This window comes from Scyliorhinus torazame, chromosome 27 (assembly GCF_047496885.1).
Source record: "Scyliorhinus torazame isolate Kashiwa2021f chromosome 27, sScyTor2.1, whole genome shotgun sequence".
In the NCBI taxonomy this organism is placed as follows: domain Eukaryota; kingdom Metazoa; phylum Chordata; class Chondrichthyes; order Carcharhiniformes; family Scyliorhinidae; genus Scyliorhinus; species Scyliorhinus torazame.
Genome location: NC_092733.1, coordinates 36,551,228 through 36,569,709, shown reverse-complemented (window position 1 = coordinate 36,569,709; position 18,482 = coordinate 36,551,228). Strand labels below are relative to the sequence as shown.

General features: G+C 64.8%; 2 protein-coding genes across 2 annotated transcripts in view; one reads left to right on the top strand and one right to left on the bottom strand.

Moving 5' to 3' along the window:
- LOC140403402 (uncharacterized) overlaps positions 1-18,482 on the top strand; it is a 960,939-nt gene that overhangs the window by 338,096 nt on the left and 604,361 nt on the right. The window lies entirely within an intron of this gene.
- Positions 1-18,482, bottom strand: part of LOC140403208 (patatin-like phospholipase domain-containing protein 6) — a 198,380-nt gene that overhangs the window by 109,335 nt on the left and 70,563 nt on the right. The window contains exon 13 of the mRNA XM_072490961.1: positions 3,637-4,062. Coding sequence (XP_072347062.1) covers positions 3,637-4,062 — 426 coding nt within the window. The remainder of the gene's footprint in view (positions 1-3,636; positions 4,063-18,482) is intronic.

Sequence of the window (18,482 nt, the reverse complement as noted above, 5' to 3'; positions counted from 1 at the left end):
TACACACATCAAGATGTTCAGGGCATTCCGCCTGTCGGCAACTTGCTACCCTGCTCTGGCAAAGAGAGTCAATCAGCAAGACAAACGGGGACAGGGGGAGAGAAGGGGGACGGGGGAGGGGGAGAAGAGAAAGGGGATGGGGGGGGGGGAAGAGAGAGAAGGGGGACGGGGGGGGGGATGAGAAGGGGGACGGGGGGGGGGGGATGAGAAGGGGGGGGGGGGAGAGAGAAGGGGGGGGGAGAGAGAAGGGGGGGGGAGAGAGAAGGGGGACAGGGGGAGAGAGAAGGGGGACAGGGGGAGAGAGAAGGGGGACAGGGGGAGAGAGAAGGGGGACAGGGGGAGAGAGAAGGGGGACAGGGGGAGAGAGAAGGGGGACAGGGGGAGAGAGAAGGGGGACAGGGGGAGAGAGAAGGGGGACAGGGGGAGAGAGAAGGGGGACAGGGGGAGAGAGAAGGGGGACAGGGGGAGAGAGAAGGGGGACAGGGGGAGAGAGAAGGGGGACAGGGGGAGAGAGAAGGGGGACAGGGGGAGAGAGAAGGGGGACAGGGGGAGAGAGAAGGGGGACAGGGGGAGAGAGAAGGGGGACAGGGGGAGAGAGAAGGGGGACAGGGGGAGAGAGAAGGGGGACAGGGGGAGAGAGAAGGGGGACAGGGGGAGAGAGAAGGGGGACAGGGGGAGAGAGAAGGGGGACAGGGGGAGAGAGAAGGGGGACAGGGGGAGAGAGAAGGGGGACAGGGGGAGAGAGAAGGGGGACAGGGGGAGAGAGAAGGGGGACAGGGGGAGAGAGAAGGGGGACAGGGGGAGAGAGAAGGGGGACAGGGGGAGAGAGAAGGGGGACAGGGGGAGAGAGAAGGGGGACAGGGGGAGAGAGAAGGGGGACAGGGGGAGAGAGAAGGGGGACAGGGGGAGAGAGAAGGGGGACAGGGGGAGAGAGAAGGGGGACAGGGGGAGAGAGAAGGGGGACAGGGGGAGAGAGAAGGGGGACAGGGGGAGAGAGAAGGGGGACAGGGGGAGAGAGAAGGGGGACAGGGGGAGAGAGAAGGGGGACAGGGGGAGAGAGAAGGGGGACAGGGGGAGAGAGAAGGGGGACAGGGGGAGAGAGAAGGGGGACAGGGGGAGAGAGAAGGGGGACAGGGGGAGAGAGAAGGGGGACAGGGGGAGAGAGAAGGGGGACAGGGGGAGAGAGAAGGGGGACAGGGGTAGAGAGAAGGGGGACAGGGAGAGAGAGAAGGGGAAATGGACAGTGTAATGAGGGAAGGGGGCACCGGGGGTAAATTCAGAAGTACGGGATTTGCATTGGCTACTTCACTTTATCTATAATATCCCTAAATTAATGGCAAATATTAGTCTGTGAATGTTCTGAAACAGCTCTGAAACTTATAACGTGCTTGTGGTTTTGTAGTTGTCTGATTTTGAACTTGGTGAAGGGAGCCCCCAGGCTTACCAGAGATGTCCACGGGCATGGATGTACAGCGACTCAGCAAGGCCCCGCGATTACTCTCCACAACTGCTCCTTTGTGGGCTTCACTTCCTGCAGACATGCAGAGACACACACAGAGGGAGAGAGAGAGAGATAGAGAGCTGATGGAGCATCCTCAGGGTTAACGCCACACTGGCTGCCTTCACACAGGCTCCAGCTGCTCCTGTGGGGTGGGAAGAATTAATCCCTGTGTTTTGGTGAGCCACAGGCCAAGAAAAAGAAATTAAGTGCAGCTTGGAAATAAACTCCCTGCTTCCAAGTGACCAAAAAAAAAAAAGGGGCTGTTGCTGAATATGACGATGCAAACTGCAGCAGGGTAACTCTGAGCTCAGGAGGGTGAGGAGGGCTCACTGAGCAGTGCAGTGGGAGTGCAGTGCTGCAGACAGACACATTCTAAGATCCAGATACGCGCTAAAGCGAGCCACTGTCTAAAACCCTTCAGTCACAGTCTAGTCGGCAAAGACGCGCATACACACGGACTGAGACACGCGTGCACACGCAGACACCCGTGCACAGGCACAGACCCGAGAAAAAAGGAGGATGTCTCTTTCTACTTCCCACTGTGATGGATTCCCTGTGACATGGAATTTACAGTGCAGAAGGAGGCCCACAAAGTCTGCACCGGCTCTTGGGAAGAGCACCCTGTTTATTCCCACGCCTCCACCCTATCCCCATAACCCCACCTAACCCAAGGGCAATTTATCACGGCCAATCCACCTAACCTGCATCTTTGGGATGCGGGAGGAAACCGGAGCACCCGGAGGAAACCCACGCACACACGGGGAGGATGTGCAGACTCCGCACAGACAGTGACCCAGCGGGGAATCGAACCTGGGACCCTGGATCTGTGAGGCAGCAGTGCTAAACGCTGTGCCACCGTGCCGTCCCCCACCATGTTGCCCCATTATTGGCTGAGAGCGACATGACCGCCCTGGCCTGACTGAAGATGGCGTCACACCCAGCTTGAGTTATTGGAGGCACCTTGTCCTGGTTAGGAGTTATCTGGCCTCGGTTCGACAGCCCCCCTCAGATCTCCCCCTCGCAAAGACGCACTTTCTTTCCTGCTCTCTGGCCCACTGCAAGGAGGGTCCGATTCCTAAAGTGACGTCCCTTCACACCAAGTACCTGCAGTCGCCAAGCACAGCCAAGGCCAGGAGCTGCTGTTCTGCAGCAAACAGCCGAGGGTCACCCACATCGCTGCCTTCATCCACCAGGCCTTTAGTGAGCAGAAGTTCACGTCTTGCTCTGCTGCTGCACTCCGCACCCTCACCGTACACAGTCATAGCTCACGGGGTTAGAAATCTACTGCGTTTCATGTTCCAGGACCCATCACATCGGGGACACAGAGCGACCCGTACACAATTCTCTGCGACAAGCTTGTTATTTGTACAGGAAAGTGTTCTTTTGCTTTAAACGTACAAATCCTTATTGTTCCTGGAGCGGATTCAACTGACCCAGTGCTTAAAGGCTGGTAAGGCAGCTTTCCTGAGAAACCATTCAGCAAAGACCCGCTTGTCCACAGAGCCCTCGCTGGAGGCGGCAGGACATGTTAATCGGGTAGTTAAGGTGACTTGCCTTCTTCAGCTGTGGCATTGATTCTAAGGGTTGGAGAGGTTATGTTGGAGCTGTGCGGGACTTTGGTTAGGCCACAGCTAAAGTACTGTGTTCAGTTCTGGTCTCCTCACTATGGGAAGGATGTGATTTCACCAGAGGAGATTCAGGGAGCATTTTAGCCATGAAGAGCGGCTGCAGAAGCTCGGGTAGTTTTCTTCGGAGCAGAGAAGGGACCTGATTTGAGGTGAGCAAGATTATGGGGTGTATGGACAGGGTGGATAGGAAGCAGCTGTTCCCCTTAGTTGAAGGGTCAATAAAGAGAGGGCGTAATTTTAAGGCAAGGGACAGGAAGCTTAAGAGGGGATTTGAGGATAAATCCTTTCACCGGGGTGGGGTGGTGGGAATGCACTGCCTGGGAGGGGAGTAGAGGCAGGAAGCCTCACAACCGTAAAAGGAACTTGGATGAGCAGCTGACATGTCATAACAAGGTCAAGAGCTGGGAAGTGGGATTAGTGTAGGTTTAGAGTCGTTTTATGTCGGTGCAGGTTAGATGGGCCGAAGGGCCACTTCTATACTGTATGATTCTACAACTCTATACTGACCTACTGCAACCAACTGGGTTTCATCGCTGGCTGCTGAATCGGCTTCTTGTTGGCGCCCTGCCAGAGGCAGTCTACTTCCCTCAATGCTCTCAAAATGAGTCAGTGGATAAGGGTCAATGTAATCAATGATAATGGGCTGTTCTGGAGCGATTGAGACTCGCTTCGTGGAGCGTCTGTGTTCGGCAAGTTTCTCTCTATTCGGGTCGTCTGGCTTTGGGCTCTCCTGCCTCAACTTTCTGTCCTCTGCCTCCGACCACGACTGCCTCTCCCTCGCTGCCCTGGAACGCTCTCCCTTCAGAATCGAACGCCGCCTCGTCCCTTTCTTGCTCCCTAAGCTATGTACGTCTTCAGGCAGGGCCTGTAGTCTCATTACTGCCACGTACAAGAAGTCTGGAGGCTCCTTCAGGGCCGGGTCCAGTAGCTCATCTTTAGAAAAGACAATGTCACAGGTGAACTTGCCATTCTGCTATCTATCATCCTATGAGGTGAGCTTAATTTACAAAAGAAATAAAGAGCAGCAGTTCACAGGTACACACTCAGGGGAGATGGTGGGGTAGTGGCAATCCGATGGACTGGTAATCCAGATGCCTATGCTCGGTGTACACCTGGAAAAGGGGATGGCCGGGACACTGGGCGGTGTCGATTGCGATCAAAGTCGGTCAACTCTCTCCGTTAATGAAAGGAGCTCGTCTTGGTTTTGACTTCACCAACCTGGGTGGAACCGATTAGCGAGAATTTCACCAGGCTGGTAATCTGGAGGCGAAGGCTGATGCCCTTGGGGGGAGGGGTGGGGGTGGGGGGCGGGAAGACACGGGTACAAATACCACCACAGCAGCTGGTGGAATTTAAATGTAATTCAGAAAATCTGGAATCGAAGAGCTGGTCTCAGTCACGGCGACCGTGACAACCGTCATCGATTGTTGCGAAATCCCGTCTGGTTCACTAAGGGCCCTCCAGGGAAGGAAATCTGCCACCTTTACCCGGCCTGGCCTACATGTGACACCAGACTCCACAGCAAATGTGGCCGACTCTTGATTGCTCTCTGAAATGGACGAGCAGGGCAATTAGGGATGGGCAATAAATGCTGGCCTTGCCCCCGACACCCACATCCCAAAGAATAAAGGGGGGAGAAAATTAAAGTTTGCAGAATCTGATATTAATAATAGTAATGATAATAATCTTTATTAGTGTCACAATTAACACTTACATTAACACTGCAATGAAGTTACTGTGAAAAGCCCCTAGTCGCCACACTCCGGCGCCTGTTCGGGTACACGGAGGGAGAATTCAGAATGTCCAATTCACCCAAGAAGTGCGTCTTTCGGGACTTGTGGGAGGAAACCGGAGCACCCGGAGGAAACCCACGCAGACACGGGGAGAACGTGCAGACTCCGCACAGAAAAAGTGAGTGACCCCATACCCCTCCACCCCATACCCCTGCACAACTCAACTACCCCCCGCAACCTCACCCCCCCCTCCCTCCACTGACCACCCACCACAATGACCCGCTCCTCCCACTGACCACCCTCCCCTCCCCCACCAGCCATCTCGGTGTCGTAAAAAAAGGGGGCTTCCCTTCCCCCCCCGACTCGGCTGAGGGGATTCCTGAGCAGCTGGACGGCACATTTCCCACTGGGCCCAGGCCGGAAAGCGGGGCGAGGAAAAGGTGCGGATCCCGACGAAAGCAGGTGAGATGCAGCAGAGCAATAACCGTGCCCGACCCAGGAGCTCCGGCCTTTTAGTTTGCTTTAAGACGGTGACAATAATTGGCAGAAATTGTCGTCGTCCCCTCCCCGATCCAGAAATACAATTGTGCCGGTAAAAGATAAATGTTTACAGAGCAAAAGCTGAGTGATATGAGCCTCGGATCCTCCTTGCATCTATCTCAAGCACCGCATGTAATTGAATCCTTTTGACCCAGATAGCTGTGTGTGTAAAACTGAGGTAACAGAGCACAGTGCAACCCAAGTGAAGATTCTCTCTCAGGGTCCCGTTTACTGTTGGACAGCGGGAAAATAACATTTCCATCGGGAAGGAGGTAAATAAGATTAAAAAGGGCATTACGTTTAACTGTAAACCGAGCAGGTCCTGTTATCACAGATTCCCGACAGTGCAGGAGGAGGACATTCAGCCCTTCGAGGCTACACCAACCCTCAGAAAGAGCGCCCCACGAAGGCCCACTCCCCCACCCCATCCCTGTAACCCCACCCAACCTGCACGTCCCTGGACACGAAGGGCACTTTATCACGGCCAACCCACCTAACCTGCACATCTTTGGACTGTGGGAGGAAACCGGAGCGCCCGGAGGAAACCCACGCAGACACGGGGAGGATGAGCAGACTCCGCACAGACAGTGACCCAAGGCCGGAATTGAACCCGGGCCCCTGGAGCTGTGAGGCAGCCGTGCTAACCACTGTGCTACTGTACGAAGGCACAAGACAAAAATTGTACTAGAGGTAGGTCATTCAATCAGCCAACGAGGTCACCCTCCTTCCCTTCATATTCCTCAAAATGCCCTTGCTTAGCAAATGTTTGTCCATCTTTGTATTTCTTGGAAACTCCAATGATTCCCAAGCAGCCAGTCTTCTTGCGGGAAGAGAGTTCCAGTTTGCGGCAACGCTTTGCTGGGGAAATGTGCTTCCTGGTCATCGTTCCCTTCAGAGGGATTGAGCTACGGGTGGCCGAAGAATCGTGCAGCCCGACCGGGTGCCTCGGCACCACCGACTTCCCCACCGTGCTCCTCACTGCCCTCCTGGGATGGAGGAGGCATTTCATCAGGTTGTGAAGGGTGCTGGGTCCGAGGACAACCACCCACTCCGATTAAGAACACAAGGAATAGGAGACGACCATTCAGCCCATCAAGCCTGCTGCGCCATTTCACTCCACGATCCCGTCAACAACCCCCTCACCCCCACCCACATATACCTTAATACCCCCCCAAACACCCAGCCCAAGATTAATACCAGGAACGAGCTGGTTGTCTGATGAGGAAAGGTTGGGTTTCTGTCCACTGGAGTTTAGAAGAGTAAGAGGCAACTTGATTGAAACCTTTAAGATGCTGAGGGGTATCGACAGGGTGGATGTGGAGGCGGAGGGGTGGGGGCGGGAGCGGAGGGGTGGGGGTGGGGGCGGAGGGGTGGGGGCGGGGGCGGAGGCGGAGGGGTGGGGGCGGAGGCGGAGGGGTGGGGGTGGAGGCGGAGCGGAGGGGTAGGGGCGGAGGGATGGGCGCGGAGGGGTGCGGGTGGGGGCGGAGGGGTGCGGGTGGGGGCGGAGGGGTGCGGGTGGGGGCGGAGGGGTGCGGGTGGGGCGGAGGGGTGCGGGTGGGGCGGAGGGGTGCGGGTGGGGCGGAGGGGTGCGGGTGGGGCGGAGGGGTGCGGGTGGGGCGGAGGGGTGCGGGTGGGGCGGAGGGGTGCGGGTGGGGCGGAGGGGTGCGGGTGGGGCGGAGGGGTGCGGGTGGGGCGGAGGGGTGCGGGTGGGGCGGAGGGGTGCGGGTGGGGCGGAGGGGTGCGGGTGGGGCGGAGGGGTGCGGGTGGGGCGGAGGGGTGCGGGTGGGGCGGAGGGGTGCGGGTGGGGCGGAGGGGTGCGGGTGGGGCGGAGGGGTGCGGGTGGGGCGGAGGGGTGCGGGTGGGGCGGAGGGGTGCGGGTGGGGCGGAGGGGTGCGGGTGGGGCGGAGGGGTGCGGGTGGGGCGGAGGGGTGCGGGTGGGGCGGAGGGGTGCGGGTGGGGCGGAGGGGTGCGGGTGGGGCGGAGGGGTGCGGGTGGGGCGGAGGGGTGCGGGTGGGGCGGAGGGGTGCGGGTGGGGCGGAGGGGTGCGGGTGGGGCGGAGGGGTGCGGGTGGGGCGGAGGGGTGCGGGTGGGGCGGAGGGGTGCGGGTGGGGCGGAGGGGTGCGGGTGGGGGCAGAGGGGTGGGGGCGGAGGGGTAGGGGCGGAGGTATGGGCGGAGGGGTGCGGGTGGGGGCGGAGGGGTGCGGGTGGGGCGGAGGGGTGCGGGTGGGGGCGGAGGGGTGCGGGTGGAGGGGTGAGGGTGGGGCGGAGGGGTGCGGGTGGGGCGGAGGGGTGCGGGTGGGGCGGAGGGGTGCGGGTGGGGCGGAGGGGTGCGGGTGGGGCGGAGGGGTGCGGGTGGGGCGGAGGGGTGCGGGTGGGGCGGAGGGGTGCGGGTGGGGCGGAGGGGTGCGGGTGGGGCGGAGGGGTGCGGGTGGGGCGGAGGGGTGCGGGTGGGGCGGAGGGGTGCGGGTGGGGCGGAGGGGTGCGGGTGGGGCGGAGGGGTGCGGGTGGGGCGGAGGGGTGCGGGTGGGGCGGAGGGGTGCGGGTGGGGCGGAGGGGTGCGGGTGGGGCGGAGGGGTGCGGGTGGGGCGGAGGGGTGCGGGTGGGGCGGAGGGGTGCGGGTGGGGCGGAGGGGTGCGGGTGGGGCGGAGGGGTGCGGGTGGGGCGGAGGGGTGGGGGCGGGGACGAAGGGGTGGGGCGGGGACGAAGGGGTGGGGCGGGGACGAAGGGGTGGGGCGGGGACGGAGGCGGGGTGGAGGGGTGGGGGTGGGGGCGGAGGCGGAGGGGTGGGGCGGAGGGGTGCGGGTGGGGCGGAGGGGTGCGGGTGGGGCGGAGGGGTGCGGGTGGGGCGGAGGGGTGCGGGTGGGGCGGAGGGGTGCGGGTGGGGCGGAGGGGTGCGGGTGGGGCGGAGGGGTGCGGGTGGGGCGGAGGGGTGCGGGTGGGGCGGAGGGGTGCGGGTGGGGCGGAGGGGTGCGGGTGGGGCGGAGGGGTGCGGGTGGGGCGGAGGGGTGCGGGTGGGGCGGAGGGGTGCGGGTGGGGCGGAGGGGTGCGGGTGGGGCGGAGGGGTGCGGGTGGGGCGGAAGGGTGCGGGTGGGGCGGAAGGGTGCGGGTGGGGCGGAAGGGTGCGGGTGGGGCGGAAGGGTGCGGGTGGGGCGGAAGGGTGCGGGTGGGGCGGAAGGGTGCGGGTGGGGCGGAAGGGTGCGGGTGGGGCGGAAGGGTGCGGGTGGGGCGGAAGGGTGCGGGTGGGGCGGAAGGGTGCGGGTGGGGCGGAAGGGTGCGGGTGGGGCGGAAGGGTGCGGGTGGGGCGGAGGGGTGCGGGTGGGGCGGAGGGGTGCGGGTGGGGCGGAGGGGTGCGGGTGGGGCGGAGGGGTGCGGGTGGGGCGGAGGGGTGCGAGTGGGGGCAGAGGGGTGGGGGCGGAGGGGTAGGGGCGGAGGGATGGGCGGAGGGGTGCGGGTGGGGGCGGAGGGGTGCGGGTGGGGCGGAGGGGTGCGGGTGGGGCGGAGGGGTGCGGGTGGAGGGGTGCGGGTGGGGTGGAGAGGTGCGGGTGGGGCGGAGGGGTGCGGGTGGTGCGGAGGGGTGGGGGCGGGGACGAAGGGGTGGGGCGGGGACGGAGGCGGGGGTGGAGGGGTGGGGGCGGAGGCGGAGGGGTGGGGCGGAGGGGTGCGGGTGGGGCGGAGGGGTGCGGGTGGGGCGGAGGGGTGCGGGTGGGGCGGAGGGGTGCGAGTGGGGGCAGAGGGGTGGGGCGGAGGGGTAGGGGCGGAGGGATGGGCGGAGGGGTGCGGGTGGGGGCGGAGGGGTGCGGGTGGGGCGGAGGGGTGCGGGTGGGGCGGAGGGGTGCGGGTGGAGGGGTGCGGGTGGGGTGGAGGGGTGCGGGTGGGGCGGAGGGGTGCGGGTGGGGCGGAGGGGTGCGGGTGGGGCGGAGGGGTGGGGGCGGGGACGAAGGGGTGGGGCGGGGACGAAGGCGGGGGTGGAGGGGCGGGGGCGGAGGCGGAGGGGTGGGGCGGAGGGGTGCGGGTGGGGCGGAGGGGTGCGGGTGGGGCGGAGGGGTGCGGGTGGAGGGGTGCGGCTGGGGCGGAGGGGTGCGGGTGGGGCGGAGGGGTGCGGGTGGGGCGGAGGGGTGCGGGTGGGGCGGAGGGGTGCGGGTGGGGCGGAGGGGTGGGGGCGGGGGCGGAGGGGTGGGGGCGGGGACGAAGGGGTGGGGGCGGGGACGGAGGCGGGGGTGGAGGGGTGGGGGCGGAGGGGTGCGGGTGGGGCGGAGGGGTGCGGGTGGGGCGGAGGGGTGCGGGTGGGGCGGAGGGGTGCGGGTGGGGCGGAGGGGTGCGGGTGGGGCGGAGGGGTGCGGGTGGGGCGATGGGGTGCGGGTGGGGCGATGGGGTGCGGGTGGGGCGGAGGGGTGCGGGTGGGGCGGAGGGGTGCGGGTGGGGCGGAGGGGTGCGGGTGGGGCGGAGGGGTGCGGGTGGGGCAGAGGGGTGCGGGTGGGGCGGAGGGGTGCGGGTGGGGCGGAGGGGTGCGGGTGGGGCGGAGGGGTGCGGGTGGGGCGGAGGGGTGCGGGTGGGGCGGAGGGGTGCGGGTGGGGCGGAGGGGTGCGGGTGGGGCGGAGGGGTGCGGGTGGGGCGGAGGGGTGCGGGTGGGGCGGAGGGGGGCGGGTGAGGCGGAGGGGTGGGGGCGGGCCGGAGGGGTGGGGGCGGGGACGGAGGGGTGCGGGCGGGGCGGAGAGGTGCGGGTGGGGCGGAGAGGTGCGGGTGGGGCGGAGGGGTGCGGGTGGGGCGGAGGGGTGCGGGTGGGGCGGAGGGGTGCGGGTGGGGCGGAGGGGTGCGGGTGGGGCGGAGGGGTGCGGGTGGGGCGGAGGGGTGCGGGTGGGGCGGAGGGGTGCGGGTGGGGCGGAGGGGTGCGGGTGGGGCGGAGGGGTGCGGGTGGGGCGGAGGGGTGCGGGTGGGGCGGAGGGGTGCGGGTGGGGCGGAGGGGTGCGGGTGGGGCGGAGGGGTGCGGGTGGGGCGGAGGGGTGCGGGTGGGGCGGAGGGGTGCGGGTGGGGCGGAGGGGTGCGGGTGGGGCAGAGGGGTCCGGGTGGGGACGAAGGGGTGGGGGCGGGGACGGAGGCGGGGGTGGAGGGGTGCGGGTGGGGCGGAGGGGTGGGGGCGGGGGCGGAGGGGTGGGGGCGGGGGCGGAGGGGTGGGGGCGGGGACGAAGGGGTGGGGCGGGGACGGAGGCGGGGGTGGAGGGGTGGGGGTGGGGGCGGAGGGGTGGGGGCGGGGGCGGAGGGGTGGGGGCGGGGACGAAGGGGTGGGGCGGGGACGGAGGCGGGGGTGGAGGGGTGGGGGTGGGGCGGAGGGGTGGGGGCGGGGGCGGAGGGGTGGGGGCGGGGGCGGAGGGGTGGGGCGGGGACGGAGGGGTGGGGGCGGAGGCGGAGGGGTGCGGGTGGGGCGGAGGGGTGCGGGTGGGGCGGAGGGGTGCGGGTGGGGCGGAGGGGTGCGGGTGGGGCGGAGGGGTGCGGGTGGGGCGGAGGGGTGCGGGTGGGGCGGAGGGGTGCGGGTGGGGCGGAGGGGTGCGGGTGGGGCGGAGGGGTGCGGGTGGGGCGGAGGGGTGCGGGTGGGGCGGAGGGGTGCGGGTGGGGCGGAGGGGAGCGGGTGGGGCGGAGGGGTGCGGGTGGGGCGGAGGGGTGCGGGTGGGGCGGAGGGGTGCGGGTGGGGCGGAGGGGTGCGGGTGGGGCGGAGGGGTGCGGGTGGGGCGGAGGGGTGCGGGTGGGGCGGAGGGGTGCGGGTGGGGCGGAGGGGTGCGGGTGGGGCGGAGGGGTGCGGGTGGGGCGGAGGGGTGCGGGTGGGGCGGAGGGGTGCGGGTGGGGCGGAGGGGTGCGGGTGGGGCGGAGGGGTGCGGGTGGGGCGGAGGGGTGCGGGTGGGGCGGAGGGGTGCGGGTGGGGCGGAGGGGTGCGGGTGGGGCGGAGGGGTGCGGGTGGGGCGGAGGGGTGCGGGTGGGGCGGAGGGGTGCGGGTGGGGCGGAGGGGTGCGGGTGGGGCGGAGGGGTGCGGGTGGGGCGGAGGGGTGCGGGTGGGGCGGAGGGGTGCGGGTGGGGCGGAGGGGTGCGGGTGGGGCGGAGGGGTGCGGGTGGGGCGGAGGGGTGCGGGTGGGGCGGAGGGGTGCGGGTGGGGCGGAGGGGTGCGGGTGGGGCGGAGGGGTGCGGGTGGGGCGGAGGGGTGCGGGTGGGGCGGAGGGGTGCGGGTGGGGCGGAGGGGTGCGGGTGGGGCGGAGGGGTGCGGGTGGGGCGGAGGGGTGCGGGTGGGGCGGAGGGGTGCGGGTGGGGCGGAGGGGTGCGGGTGGGGCGGAGGGGTGCGGGTGGGGCGGAGGGGTGCGGGTGGGGCGGAGGGGTGCGGGTGGGGCGGAGGGGTGCGGGTGGGGCGGAGGGGTGCGGGTGGGCCGGAGGGGTGCGGGTGGGCCGGAGGGGTGCGGGTGGGCCGGAGGGGTGCGGGTGGGGCGGAGGGGTGCGGGTGGGGCGGAGGGGTGCGGGTGGGGCGGAGGGGTGCGGGTGGGGCGGAGGGGTGCGGGTGGGGCGGAGGGGTGCGGGTGGGGCGGAGGGGTGCGGGTGGGGCGGAGGGGTGCGGGTGGGGCGGAGGGGTGCGGGTGGGGCGGAGGGGTGCGGGTGGGGCGGAGGGGTGCGGGTGGGGCGGAGGGGTGCGGGTGGGGCGGAGGGGTGCGGGTGGGGCGGAGGGGTGCGGGTGGGGCGGAGGGGTGCGGGTGGGGCGGAGGGGTGCGGGTGGGGCGGAGGGGTGCGGGTGGGGCGGAGGGGTGCGGGTGGGGCGGAGGGGTGCGGGTGGGGCGGAGGGGTGCGGGTGGGGCGGAGGGGTGCGGGTGGGGCGGAGGGGTGCGGGTGGGGCGGAGGGGTGCGGGTGGGGCGGAGGGGTGCGGGTGGGGCGGAGGGGTGCGGGTGGGGGCGGAGGGGTGCGGGAGGGGGCGGAGGGGTGCGGGAGGGGGCGGAGGGGTGGGGCGGGGACGGAGGGGGGCGGGTGGGGTCGGAGGGGGGCGGGTGGGGTCGGAGGGGGGCGGGTGGGGTCGGAGGGGGGCGGGTGGGGTCGGAGGGGGGCGGGTGGGGTCGGAGGGGGGCGGGTGGGGTCGGAGGGGGGCGGGTGGGGTCGGAGGGGGGCGGGTGGGGGCGGAGGGGTGCGGGTGGGGCGGAGGGGTGCGGGTGGGGCGGAGGGGTGGGGGCGGGGACGGAGGGGTGGGGCGGGGGTGGAGGGGTGGGGCGGAGGGGTGCGGGTGGGGCGGAGGGGTGCGGGTGGGGCGGAGGGGTGCGGGTGGGGCGGAGGGGTGCGGGTGGGGCGGAGGGGTGCGGGTGGGGCGGAGGGGTGGGGCGGGGACGGGGTGGGGCGGGGACGGAGGGGGGCGGGTGGGGTCGGAGGGGGGCGGGTGGGGTCGGAGGGGGGCGGGTGGGGTCGGAGGGGGGCGGGTGGGGTCGGAGGGGGTCGGAGGGGGCGGGTGGGGTAGGAGGGGGGCGGGTGGGGTCGGAGGGGGGCGGGTGGGGTCGGAGGGGGGCGGGTGGGGTCGGAGGGGGGCGGGTGGGGTCGGAGGGGGGCGGGTGGGGTCGGAGGGGGGCGGGTGGGGTCGGAGGGGGGCGGGTGGGGTCGGAGGGGGGCGGGTGGGGTCGGAGGGGGGCGGGTGGGGTCGGAGGGGGGCGGGTGGGGTCGGAGGGGGGCGGGTGGGGTCGGAGGGGGGCGGGTGGGGTCGGAGGGGGGCGGGTGGGGTCGGAGGGGGGCGGGTGGGGTCGGAGGGGGGCGGGTGGGGTCGGAGGGGGGCGGGTGGGGTCGGAGGGGGGCGGGTGGGGTCGGAGGGGGGCGGGTGGGGTCGGAGGGGGGCGGGTGGGGTCGGAGGGGGGCGGGTGGGGTCGGAGGGGGGCGGGTGGGGTCGGAGGGGGGCGGGTGGGGTCGGAGGGGGGCGGGTGGGGTCGGAGGGGGGCGGGTGGGGTCGGAGGGGGGCGGGTGGGGTCGGAGGGGGGCGGGTGGGGTCGGAGGGGGGCGGGTGAGGGCGGAGGGGTGCGGGTGGGGGCAGAGAGCACCGGGTAGAGGGGTGGGGACTGGGTGGGGGAAGGGGACTGGGTGGGGGGGGGGAGACGGGGTGGGGGGGGGGGACTGGGTGGGGGAAGGGGGAGGGGACTGGGTGGGGGAAGGGGACTGGGTGGGGGGGGTGGAGGGGACTGGATGGGGGTGTGGAGGGGACTGGGTGGGGGTGTGGAGGGGACTGGGTGGGGGGTGTGGAGGGGACTGGGTGGGGGGTGTGGAGGGGACTTGGTGGGGGGTGTGGAGGGGACTGGCTGGTGGGTGTGGAGGGGACTGGGTGGGGGTTGTGGAGGGGACTGGGTGGGGGGTGTGGAGGGGACTGGGTGGGGGGTGTGGAGGGGACTAGGTGGGGGTGTTGTAAGGTTTTCGGGCAATTCGGCCCTTTTTGGACTGCCCAAGAATAAAACCCAGAGACTGTAAACTGGACACTTTTACGCCAAAGGAACGTAACCAAATTTCCCAGCAGGCTTGGTCCGCTGAGCTGAGTAGGGGCATAGGTATTTACAAACCCCCCCCCCCCCGGAGCTACAAGGAAGAAGAAGCCAGACAACGAAATAGGATTAAACACAGAGACAAAGGGGAATGGGAATGGTGTGAGGGGCCTGCCTGCAAGCAGGACAATGGGATGGTCATAGCCCCATGCAGATGTAAATGACTTTGCCTCCACCAGAGCAGAATCCAATCAACACCCCATCAACATAGCGAGGGGAGAATAGCAGCGATCTCCGGAGCAGATGGAAGACTTTGAAAATCTTCACAAGAGAGCTTAACCTTGTTATCCCAAAAAGCAGACTGTCTGGGCTCAGTATATTGCGCTGGAAAAGCCCTTGAAGATAAACGGGAGAAAAACCCAAGTTGGAGGCGGACCTGGGGGAGGTACTCCAATCTTGACAGAAGACACCGGCAGGAACTCACTGGGTGGAGGGGGCGGAGTCGGCGCCAAATTCAAATCGGGACAGGTCTGCCTGGCTGGAAGGAGCGGACCTGCGAGGAAAACCCGGAAGTCAACAGGTCTGTCCGGCTCAAAGGGGGCGGGACCAGCAGGAACTTTAAACCTTACCGATTCAATGCAAAAGGGGCTGGCCGAACACAGGAAAAAGCCAGGTAAACGGATATAAAAGGGGCTGTGTTTCGATTGAGGGGCTCTTGGCTTGACCTCTCCACCTTCGACTTGACCTCCTGCTCCAGCCGCAGCCCTGGACTGTAAGTACCCTGCAGCAGCGAGCGAAACTCCCGGGACTTTGATAGTGGTTGAGGCTTTGGGGCAGGGGGCTTGATTTGTGTTTTGTGCCATTGCTAAAACTGTGTAACAATAAGATTTTACGTTGTGTCCGTTATAGTACTTCCTGAATAGACATAGTTTGTGTTAGAGTTTAAGATTTTATTATAATTTCTTCTGTTTGATGATTTTGACCTGGGTTTTGCAATAAACCTCGATTTGCTGATAATTGGAGTCGTTTAAATTCTTCAATCTCTCACCAGCGATCTCTGACCAAGTCATTATTAAGATATTCCTCACCTCAATTCCGGGATCGAGAATCTGGGGTCATCTTGAACGATTCGAACCCGTTCACTCAGGACAGGCTGCTGGTTAGGTAATAAACAGCAGTGTCCTATTCTCTCTCTTGGGAAAGCTACTCCAGCGAAGTAGGAACCGGGTGGGTGTTGCACCACCGGCAAGAGAGAGAATCACCTGGGCATTGGTGGGGGTCTGGATATCTGTGTGATATAAGCCTCAGGCTTCCGGTTAGGGATAAACGGCAGGCTTGATTCAGCGCTCTCTTCCGTGGAGGTGTCCCAGTGCGGCATCCCCTGGCCTCTGAAGTTTCAGTGCCAGCTGGAGAGAGACACACACAGATACTCAAACCCCAGATATCAGCCCAGTAGTGGAGTAGCAGAGATGGAACCCTCTACAGTGTGTGGAGGGGACTGGGTGGGGGGGTGTGGAGGGGCCGTTTTCTCCTTTGGGAGGTTCTTGATCTGTAACCCAGGAATTTCCTGTGGTCGCTCTCGCAGAATCTACAATGCTCGACGTTCTAACGTTTGTCCTTCTAAAGTAGATCAACCACAGCACTGCCGAAAGTGGAATAATTAGCTGACTGCGAGCGGTCCAGCCTGGGCACGGAAATGGGTTAGGAGGACAGGTGCTTTATTTAAAACTCCTGCAAGAAAAAGGCAGCTTCCTATATCTCACTGGTGTCTTTTCAAAGTAATTCTCCAGCAGACTCTCGGGGCCCGCTGAGGGGTGCAGGGTGCAGGAGCTAATCTCGTCGGTCAATCCCCGGCTGCAGACTACTGAACAAGGGAAGGGCTGAAGGTCAGCATTGCGAGTTGATAACGCGACAAACTTTCCCTGGTGAAGAGTGACAGTGGGTGGATGGGCCTCACCCAGAGGCTGTTAATGTCCGACCTTTTTATACATTCAGATTTTGCTGCACTGTTAACAAGTGGAGAATGGGTGTAACGATAGCCAACATCACTAAAACAGACCATCTGGTCATGGTTATAACATCGTTTGTGGAACTTTACTGGATCCCGTGCTTTCCAAGTGACGGTGTTGCAATAAGCACGTCAGTGGATGGAAGGTGCTTTCAGACACCTGGTGGTCACAATGGGCATTACAGAAATACAATACTTTCTGTTGCATCTTTAACATTGGAACATATGGATTAGGAGCAGGGAGACTGAGGGGAGGAATCAGATAGAGGTGTACAAGATTGAGGGGCAGAGCCAGGAAGGCACTTTTTAAAATGAGTAGAGGGGTCAATCGCCGGGGAGAGGGGGCACAGATAGTCACAAACATTGAAAGGTTAGGGTTAGGGTTAGATATCCACTCTTTCACTGCCGTAACCTCCAGGGCTCTTAAGGCGAGCCCTGGAAAACGGGATTCGTGTCGTCAAACCTTTGTTCACCAGCGGGAGCACGATGGGCCGAATGGCCTCCTTCGGTGCTGGAAAGGTCTAGAAATCTGTGGATGTGGGAGCCGGCCATTCGGCCCCTCGAGCCTGCTCCCTCAACCTGGGAAGGGATTTCTCCTCGCCTCCATCTCGGAAACGAGGCCCCTTCATTTTTAAACTGCGCTGCCCCTGGTTCGGGTCTGGCCCACACGGGGAACCCTCCCTCCCGGTTACCCACCCAGACCACGCCCCTCAGCTGTCCCAGGAAGATCACCTCTCACTTTCTAAAGGTGCTTCGCGGCAGCATGATATTTGACACGGAGCTCCGCAAGGGAGGGACGAGGATGCGAGGTGTTTAAAAGAGGACGGAGCCTCACCTCGGGGTCTAGCAGCTTGTCAATAGTCTGATTCAGCTTTCGACTCTGGCTGGAGAATGGACTCAGTGACGAAGAGGCGGTGGTGCGGACCCGAAGGAAAGCTCTGATCACCTGGCAGTGGATGTCAGTGTGGCAAATCAGCCTTTTATCTAAAATTGGTAGCATTAGAGAATTTGTAAGTGCTATTTTCCTAACCAGCACTGATCCCGGAGTGAATGGACCTTCGCCTTCAGTGCAGAGCGACGCTGACATCTGCTGGTGGATCACCAGCTCTGCACACCAGCCTTTAACCATTTCACCTCCTTGGTGAGCAGACCATGGAATCCCCACAGTGCAAGAGGAGGCGACTCAGCCTATCGAATCTGCACCGTCCCTGCAAAAGAGCACCTATCCTATGCCCACTCCCCCACCCTGTTCTGCACATCTTTGAACTGTGGGAGGAAACCGGAGCACCTGGAGAAAACCCACGCAGACACGGGGAGAACGTGCAGACTCCACAGTCACCCGAGGCCAGACTTGAACCTGGGTCCCTGGCGCTGTGAACAATGCTGACCACTGTGCCACAGGCATACGATGCCCAATGTGGTCCAAGCTCTCGGACTGAGAGCAACCAGTTCAGTAATTACTGTTGAAAGGGGCTAATGCGGGTCTCTGGAATTTCTGCAGTTCTGGTAGTTTAAAAGAGAGGAGGCAGTGGCAGCCAAGATCTAGAGGCATTAATTAAAATTAACACTTTAAGCATGGCACTAACTATAAAGGAGGGAAGGTAGACAGCTGAGATCTGGGCTTCCATTTCCCGGCTGTGCCAAGGGGGAACTTCAGACCACTTAAGATGTCATTGGAGGGGAACTATATGCGTTGGACCTCTGAGCCCGAGGAGGCAGCTATTGTCACTGCACAGCATCAGGGAGACAGAGAATTTCCTGGATTGTAAGTTCCTAAGCAATGGCCATCCCTCGGACAGAGAGAGTGCAGTAGATGGGTGGTCAGGGGGAGTGGGGGGGGGGGGGGGGGGGGTGGGGGGTGGGGGGGAAGAGAAGAGGGAGGAACTGCAAGAGACTTCAGTGTGTGATTGTGCCGCTCTCAAACTAGTACTCAACATTGGAGGCCGCTGGGAAGAATACCTTGAAGGAGCGCAGTACAGATCAGTGCGCCTATTGGCAAGGGAACTGCACGAGAAGGAATCGTAAAGAGTACCATATTAAACAGGAGCAGAACAAGGACAAGAAAACAGATTTACAATGCTTGTACGCAAAACGCACAACGTGTGGTGAATAAGGTGGGTGAGCTCCAAAAAATAATAGCCACGTGGGAATATGGTCATGAAATAAAAAGGAGTTTCCAACTGGCCACTTATTCACAAATACAAAACACATCGAGAGGGAAGGAGAAGGGGGAGGTGGGGTGGAAGCTCTGATTAGGGAAGACATTGTGTTGGAACAAGATGTCCTTTGGGGGGGGGGGGGGTGGGGGTGGCAAGGACAGAATCTATTTAGTTAAAAGTTGAGATGCAAAAAAAAAAAAAAAGAAGAGTATAAATGTTTTCTGTCAGCCTCCCAAGTGTTATTCTCCCACTTGGCCCACATTCCTGCCATTTATTTCAAATATGCTGCTCTATCTCTAAACACGGGGAGAATGTGCAAACTCCACACGGACAGTGAGCCAGAGGCGGGATCGAACCTGGGACCTCGGCACCGTAGGCAGCAGTGCTAACCACTGTGCTGTCCCTGACCTTTCAGGATTTCGGACGCCTCGATCGGCCGGG